Source organism: Megalops cyprinoides, chromosome 12 (assembly GCF_013368585.1).
Source record: "Megalops cyprinoides isolate fMegCyp1 chromosome 12, fMegCyp1.pri, whole genome shotgun sequence".
NCBI lineage: Eukaryota > Metazoa > Chordata > Actinopteri > Elopiformes > Megalopidae > Megalops > Megalops cyprinoides.
Genome location: NC_050594.1, coordinates 36374257 through 36383089, shown reverse-complemented (window position 1 = coordinate 36383089; position 8833 = coordinate 36374257). Strand labels below are relative to the sequence as shown.

Sequence of the window (8833 nt, the reverse complement as noted above, 5' to 3'; positions counted from 1 at the left end):
CCTGCCACCCATAGTGCACAGGAATGTGATCCCAATGATTTGTATTGTTTTCTCAGTTTTGATCTTCATTTACTGTCTTTCATGGGATCAAATGCTAGAACTGAACATCTGTAATCTCACCAACAAGGGGTCTTTGAACTATTTAAGACCTGTTTCCTGTGTTGTTAATAGCATGCATTTAAGTGAACTCCACAGATTTTCTGTGTAAAGTTTTACCTTTTCTGGCTTTCCTGACTACAATTAAGAAGACCCAGCCAGCTCAACACCCCTCTGCTCTGCTCTGAAAGAGGTGAAAGGACTAATACTATGCTACTCACTAACTCTTTATAAGACACCTCTGACATAGCCTGGGACTTGACTGTGGTGGCTTACAGGTCTGGTAGGTGGTCCTGCATGGGGAGGAAGCGGTGAGGATCAGGGAGGCTCAAGGTTGGCAGGATGCTTATTTAGCCAACAGCCCAAGGCAAGCAGGAAGCTGGGGGCATCTCTCCCTGGTGGAGCATCTGCATGGTGTGTGCCAACATGCCCACCCCCCAGTCTGGTAAAGGGGAATACGGCTGTGTGAGGAGCACATGGAGGGAACACTCTGCAGGAGAGAGGTGAACTTTTCTGCTCTCAACAATGCAGGACATAAACCCAGGTTTGCTAAAGTGGGTCAGCCTGGCCCTTATTTGTACATTGCATACCTAGTCAACACTGTGTAGGTGGATTTTTGCATTCTTAAGTCAGTGATTGGTCTCCATGTTGGGGGTGGATGGAGCAATACTTGAGTCATAGAACAGTTTTGGGGTATTTAAGACAATTTTTCATTCATTCAATAAATGTTTTCAAATGCTCTCAATGTCTCTTGAGGGCCCATTGTGCATGATGTTTTTCCCCAAATAAGCGCTTAGTAAAATAATTTTCATTGTGAAAAAGTAAAAAGTACTTCTTAATACTTAAAAAGTAATATAGTTTAGTACTGTGCTTTATTAAACTATAGAATGTTAGCTGAACAACTGGTTTAAATCAACAACTGATTAAAAACTCTGTACTCTGTACAAGAAGTATACTTCATTTAGTGTAACTCCCCATCTGAGTGATCTTTATCACCAGGTTAAGTAAGTCACCAACTTAATTAAATCTGGCACTAATTACATCACTCTCAAGGAACTCTATAAAGGGATTACTGACCACTCAACACAGACATGACTCTCCACCAGCCTTCTTATTTTGTTGAATGTGAAACATTTACTTAGTTACAATAATCCATCAACGCTTAACATTTTCGCTTTGATCTACTTCTGTCATCTAGTGGAGACAATGAAAATGACCACATGATATCAGTTTTCAGGAATACATCGAATAGAACTCAAAAGCTACGACAAATCCATCAGATTATTGACAGTTTTATTGTTAATTTATATTTATTTCCAGCTGTATAAATGGGTAATATGTAAAAATTGTATCCTATGTGTGTCACTAACAGTAATGCAGTCAGCATACTTTGGAATGATATTCAACACTATTTTCCTCCTTGTCAAGCACACACACACTCTTCAGCTCTTGTCACTTAATATTTTCTTGGTTCATGAGTACTATTCCGAGAGGTTCCAAACACAGAGAGGTTGTAGTTTTCACAAGAGTTTCACAGGAGCTCTGCAGGTGTACTGATCTTTCTATAAACTGACATGGATCCCCTCATTCTCTGTGTTCACTGTTAATCCATTCAGATATAGATAAACAAAACAAAGTAAAATTATGAGGTCAGGCCTTGCAACTCATTTAGTTTATTACGCGATAATTTTAGCAATGACTGTTTAATGCTAATGAAAGCTTAGAAGACACTCGGTATTAGGTCTACATACTGAAATCAAGTAGGCTACACAAAAGACATTTCCTGCCCTCCGCATGTATATTGTACTAACCCTTATCCATTTTAAAAATAACACGGGTTTGGTCAGGGACATTCGCTACCCTGACATGAATCGAGAGGGGTCCGTATTCATCAAACTTCCCAAGGTAGGAAATACGTCCCAAGTGCTTGACAGAGTGGAATTGATTAGACCTAAACACCAGAGTTTAGAAGTCCTCGTGGACTGTCCAAAACCTTTGGGACTTGCGTGACTGCATTGAGACAGCCAGCATGCATTTTTATTTCGGAAGAGAAAATTAGCTACGTTTTGCATTCATTTGACGACGCGGAGCAGTCAAAAATATATTGGTGAGATTAGGAGGGTATTCTGTTCCGTAGGCCTACGTCAGCGACCTTGTTAGAGACATTGTCACTCCTCCTGTGAGAAAAAAGTCGGCACATACCTCTTTAATAAAAGCAATGCATACTTACTTGCGTTACTTCGGCGTCCCGCCAGGATGTCACCTACTTGGTGATAAGGGATGGGCAAAAAAAACCATTGTTAATGCCTCCGTTCCCATGCCCGTTTGCAGATGCAAAGCTGAAGTACAACAGCTTGCTACGCGTCATACGTTTCTGTTGCATCACTATTTACACAAATATAGTGTATGAACTACATAAATGACTCAACCAATATTTCACATATCAATTATTTCATAGGATTCATAAGGTAATATGGAAATTCCGTAGTTGGAAAAGGTGATAATACGTCTTCCACGAATAAATCCGGCAACAGCCCAGAAACAAACCACATAAATAAAATTTTGCGCAATTCAGGCACGATATCTGCAAGTTGCGGAACAGGGTTGATGTACATGCAATTTCTAGCCCAGTATTCTCCGGGGAAATTTAGGCTTTATTACCCGTAATGAAAAAGAAAACAATATAATTTTGACACACTGTATTATCGTGATTATTAACAAAACTATTTCAAATAATTACGTGTGGCATTTATTAACATTCATGAGATTTTTCATCATGTTGACAAATTGCAGCGCTATGACCACAAAACTGCTTTCAACGATTTCATTTATTGTCCATTTTCTCAACATACGGGACTGTGAAAAATGTCATCGCTACCGTTCGTTTGTAGCACTTCTCATGTCGTAAAAATCACCTGAGATCATAGGAAACGATGTTATTCCCAGGTGAGCGTAAACGTAGGAAGCTTCATAGATAACTCCCACTACCTGCTTTGCGATAGTACATTTTTATTGAGTGAAAATCTGAGGAGTAACTTCGGTGACGCTGAATGAATACGGTCCCTGATCTGAGGAGCAGAGGGCCAGTGAAGATGAGGCTGTTCAGGGCAGTGTCTCCACGGTCACAGAGCTGAGGGTGATGTCATCGTAGATCCCCAGATGGGTAATCATATTGAGCTCTGTAACCCTGTGCTTGAACGCCAGCAGGTGAGACTTGTTTACCGCCACCATGAACTCGTTGTCAGTGCAGAGGATCTTCATCTGTGTCCCCGTCATACACAAGCAAACATAATGTCTTGTGTAAGCCATCTTAAAACTTCATCAGTGACTATATCATGCTCTAAAATTAAACCTTACCCTTTCTTTCCTGACTTCATTCAAATGTAACCATAAGACAATCTGAAAACACACCACAGTATTGACACTCAAACCAAACAGGTGTGAACCTAACAAGGCTGAGTGATAAAAATATATTTGCTTCTCACAATCAGCCCATTTTCAATAACACTGAACAGTTTCTTTTGGCTTAACCTTTAATTACACATTAATTGCACTCCACAGTGAAGAATAATATATCTGATATTCACTGACTAAGGAAGACAAAGATACTGGGAGTGTGCTTTCAATTAAAAATGAAGTTAACTTTCAATATCATATTAATAACACTTTGCTGAGTTCAGCATTACTTTTAAAATATGAACTTGTTGAAATAACCCTGAGCTAAAACTAAAATGTATAGCTAATTGCCCAACAGTTAATGCTACCTTTAATTTGTTATTAAAGTTGTTAAAGTTTTTTGGTTTTGATGGAGCTATACCCTACATGTTCTGGTGTGTAACTGCTGACTATTTCCTCACACACTCACCTCAAAAGACTTTCCCTGGACAAATGGGAAGTTGCTGAGCTCTCGTTCCTCCTTGCCCCACTTTCCTCCGACCAGGGAGTTCCGTACAATTGTCTTCTTTCCGCAATCATCGAAGCGGGTGTTGAAATGTAGGGCAATGTCATTGCCTCGAGTCAAGTTGACAGCGAACCTGCAGAAGAAGACATCAATGGTCACGGTGATAAAAACAACAGTCTGGTCTGTGCCCGTCTATGAATGATAAATCAGCACTCATGACAGCCACAGTGACAAAACCAACAGCGTGGTGTGCTGTATCAATGGTGCTGACCTTCATCTGTAACACTGCAGTAATTACCCCCTGTGCCATGATGACAAAACACTTAAGTTCAGAAACTACTGACTTTTTGCTGTTGGGCTTGATCTCGCCGTTGATTGTGATCAGCATTTTGTTGTAGACTCCATCTGGCAGCTTCAAGTCATATGGCACTGTCTGTGAGGGAGAATGCAAGTTATACCCCATTGACTAAGATACATATTGCAGGTCTGCTAGCATGCAATGCATACATGCTGTATAGTTGCATTTTCAGGGCTTTTCAGGGCCAGAGGGGGGCAGCATTACCCTGATCTAACTGTCAAGCTGTGGAAACCTTTTTCAGAGTTTTATCATTCTTTTACAGCATCATATTAAACATAAGAACATTATGGGTCCATTGACATATTTTTACAAAAATATGCAACAATTTGAGGAATATTGCAGTGAATAACAGGTTAAAGTAAAAAAACAAATCTGGCACAAACTGGTACTCTGCTGCAGGTAGATATTTAAAGTGCCACCTGAGCCATGTGCCTGTTTAGACACCTATTATTTATAGTGTACATTAATTGGTACATTAAAACGAATGGAAATGACTCTTGACAAAGATCATAAGATATGATAATTCAACATTGGATCTATTTCATGGCTCATGTGGTCTTATTTGCCCTATTGTACCTGACTTTGTAGGTTGGTCTTGCTCGGTGCATCAACCAAAAGAAAAAACAAATATAAAGTGTGTTTTGAGTGATATAGTGAAAATCAGCATCTTTCAGTTGCTGTGCTACATGTAATATAAGAACCAATTGGAAAAGCAGGGAAGAGAGAACATGATTGCTAGGGTCTTCTCTCACCAGTGGTACAGAGGGGACTTGCTGAGGTGCAGAAGGGGGGTTCTGACCAGGCCAACCTGGGGCTGTGGGTCGGTTAGGCTGTGCTGGCCAGGCAGGCTGACTCGGTTGTTGACCCGGCCACATGGGCTGCATTGGTTGTTGACCCGGCCACATGGGCTGAGGTGGTTGTTGACCCGGCCAGAGGGGCTGGTTTGGTTGACCTGGCCACACTGCTCCATCTGAGTTCTCTCCTTTCTGTGCTGGCCAGAGGTTGTTAACCTGCTGACCAGAAGTGGCGGAATCCCCCAGAGCATCAGAGAGCTGAGAAAGAAAAAGAGATCATCTCACACACACACACACACACACACACTCACTCAGATGCATTTACACACACAAGTGCAGGTACGTAACTACAATCCCTTAAAACTGTAAACATTCCTCAAAAATTATACTACAATCAGTACTTTACATAAAACAGAAAATGCTATGACATGCAGCAGATTCATCAATACTCCCACATTTATTACTACTCCCACATTCATTACTACTGGCACATACACGATTTTTGCTATGGGAATGTTTTGCTTGGCATTGGACAAAAAAAGCAGTTACTCACATCCATTTTTTCTGCAAAACAAAAAAGAAAATGACTTTTTAAACATGGTATCATTGTCCATTAGGGTGTACTTACACTGAACAAATGAACATTTGTGATACCTTAAATCAATATACACCCTTAAGACAACTGTAACACATAGAGGGGACTCGATACAGTGCTAAATAACATTCATTCAAAATATTGACCTGTATCTCCAAGAATACGGATTGCAACACTGTACCTAGACACCAGGGGACATCATCTTCCTGGGGTGTATGAATAAGTGCAGCATGGTTCTGCATGACATGTAATGACATGCGGAACTGGTACAGAACATGGTGCATAACTCACCTGTCTATTGTCTTGGCAGAAAGCATAAAGGAACATATCTGGAACCCTCCCTGGGTTATGGCCAAGGTAGGAATCATACAGCTGCCACACCCACACTAACTGGATGAAAAGTGGAGTGGCTTTACGTGTTTTGGAGTGAGGCCAAATATCACTATGAATTCAAAATATTGTCTAGATATTCAATCCATCTGATATCACTTCTTCCCGGTGATATTTTTTCAATAAAAAGAGGCTTTCATTGGTTTTTCTCTGCCATTCCTGACTTGAAGATAAACCAAATTGTCTGATATTCATCTCCAGATTTCACAAGAGGAAAACTAGAAACAGAGCATCAATTCAACACGAACAGTCTGTTCAAAATACATACATTAAGTAAACTGTTAGTTATAAAAAGAGATGTTTGTAACCAAGGAGCAGGACAGAGTTAAATGGTAGGCTTACCTGCTGGTTCCAGATCTTCCACTCAGAGACAGGCAGAGAGGAAAACAGAGAGCCTCATTTATATGCTGTTGCCACACTTGGCCACTCCTTGTTTCCAACCGTGGGAGACCACACCCATGGGTGACTAAAAAAAAAAAAAAAAAAAAAGTCTCGTGTGCTAAAACGCATGACTAAATAAATTGATAACAAAGGACACAAAAATAGGTTTTATTAACATTTGCCTGACATTTTGAAACACTATGCATGCCAACACATGCAGCTAGTTTAATGTTTAACAGTTATAAGAACTATGGCAAGCTCTCAATTTGAGTTATGTTAATTGAGTTAATTGTTTTGTACATTCCTCTCCTGAAGAGAGGTCCCTTGCTGCAACATGCTACAACAGAGAGCCAAATGTACAACAGCTCCAAGCCAGATCTGGTGGGAGTGAAGTACAGAGAGGTCTCTGGTCTCTGCTGCCTCTGTTTGGGGAATATGTGGCTGTGGGTGTGGCTGTGGCTGAGAGTATTGGAATGCTGCAGAGCAGACCTGTGGAGCCCTTGGCTGTATTCAATAAACAACACAACTGCTGGAAAACAGTGCACCCTGTCAGTTACCACAGAAACCAGGGTGGGGTTTTTTTCTTTACGGAGAGCTGTATCACTGGAAATTATGCTCCACAATATCTGAAAGAAGGATGTGGGTGACAGGTGGAAAGCAGGGCGGACAATTGTGCTGTCCCTGTGTGTGTTTTTTTGCAGCATATAAACATGTACAGACAGCACCAAGATCTTAAAGGGCACCCATGGTGGTTTCTAACTATTGCCATGTGCGTAACCTGTGATCATGAGATCAGCAGCAAGTGTCAAATTCATCCTAAGGAATGCAAACCCTGAATGCTTCACAGTGTTTTTACATAGCAGACACAGATTTAATTTTACAAAAAACCCCGTCCAAAAATATTTACTGGAATAACTGAGGTGAAAAGACTTGCGGGAGGGGTCAGACATCCCACCTGACACTCAACCCTACATGTCTCCGGTTACCGGTGAGGCTCCAGCCACTTTCATGCACACCTCTGGAATACCTGTTAGGAAAACCAGTTCTAGTCATTCCTCATGAACTAATACCATTTTCAGGTGACCCACAACAACCCTTATTAACCAAGCTAACAAATGTGCTAAGATGTTACAGCTAGATTTGTAGATCTGTTAAGAACAACCAAGCCAAACAGGGCCACAGAGTGTACAAGACCTCAGCTATGATTTTTTAAAAAATATCTGTATAAACCAAAGAGTAAAAAAACATCTCTAAGACAGTACAAAATATGTGCAGTTGTGATGAGTAGCCCCCAATGGCTTATTTAGGACCCAACACTGCAAATTAAAAACATTAAACCCATATTCATAATGCTACAACGTGTAGACTGACGTTAAGATTGAAGAGATGCAAACATAAAACACCAGATGTATTCTTGAATGAATGTTAACATGGTTCCACTGATGTGAAAAAGAATGCTATTTTGGGAAATGGCTGGTTTAACAGGACTTTCAGAGAACTAGTAGCAGAAGGGCAATTCTGTGAGATGTGACTAAGACTTTTCAACAGAAAAGATTCTTTGTGCTCAAGGAGTTTCAGAAAGCATGTCTGACACTGTACAAGAATTAATCCATGAGTTGAACTGAAAAAAAATCCTGAAAACTTTAGCAATGATTAATGAAGAATAATCACTTCATAAAAGCCATTCAATTGAGGCTTGTTGATGCCAAAAAGCGACAATATTGTTTGTTGCCTAGAGTATGGAATAAGGCTGTATATGGTTGTTCAGGACAAGAGAATGTGGCTGTTTTTTAAAATCTCTTGAAAAAGTGGGTTTAGAGACCGTCTGAATGTGCACAAAAATAATGTTTTAAGGTCTAAGAATGTAAAATATATATATATATATATATATATATATATACACACACATATACATACATACAGCAGAACATCTAAATCTGATCATGTAATAATAAAAATTTGATTCACTGTGTCAATCACTTCCTCATGGCTGCATATTTACACCTTCACTGAATGTCTGAATAAACAATGTCACACAATGTCTGAATAAAAGACATTATGGGCCCATGAGAATGACCGACTCCTTCAGCCATGCATACTAACTGAAATACTGAAATACTACTGAGGGGAAAAAGGGACACTTCCAGAGGGGTGCTGTCGCACCTGATTGGTTTATGCAATAGGGAGCTGAGATCAGGTGGCAAAGACAGCTACTGAAGCTGGAGGGAGAAAGGTTTTGCCACAGTGTACAGGGACAGTGATCCTGTCTTTCACTGGATCCAGGGGTGGCTGCAGGTGAGTAAATGCAGGGATCGGGG

At 40.4% G+C, this 8833-nt stretch overlaps 1 protein-coding gene across 2 annotated transcripts; it reads right to left on the bottom strand.

Moving 5' to 3' along the window:
- Positions 1–1400: 1400 nt before the first annotated feature.
- Positions 1401–6599, bottom strand: lgals3b (lectin, galactoside binding soluble 3b). 2 transcript variants are annotated; one of them, XM_036542635.1, is made up of 6 exons: positions 6477–6599; positions 5703–5713; positions 5108–5365; positions 4342–4430; positions 3962–4130; positions 1401–3357 (listed from the first exon to the last, which is right to left on the bottom strand). In XM_036542635.1, the coding sequence occupies exons 2-6, from the start codon at positions 5706–5708 to the stop codon at positions 3199–3201; spliced, it is 681 nt and encodes a 226-aa protein (XP_036398528.1). In that variant the 5' UTR covers positions 5709–5713; positions 6477–6599; the 3' UTR covers positions 1401–3198. The 2 variants fall into 2 exon arrangements, with proteins under 2 accessions (XP_036398528.1, XP_036398527.1); XM_036542634.1 differs by having other exon boundaries at positions 2657–3357; positions 5108–5407; positions 6477–6595.
- Between the last annotated feature and the right edge of the window lie 2234 nt (positions 6600–8833).

Excerpts from the sequence above, each read along its gene's own strand:
- lgals3b (XM_036542634.1), bottom strand. Across the intron at positions 4,431-5,107 it reads AAGTCCCCTCTGTACCACTG|ACAGTGCCATATGACTTGAA; the intron begins GTGAGAGAAGAC and ends TCTCCCTCACAG. Across the intron at positions 4,131-4,341 it reads ATCAAGCCCAACAGCAAAAA|GTTCGCTGTCAACTTGACTC; the intron begins GTCAGTAGTTTC and ends CTTCTTCTGCAG.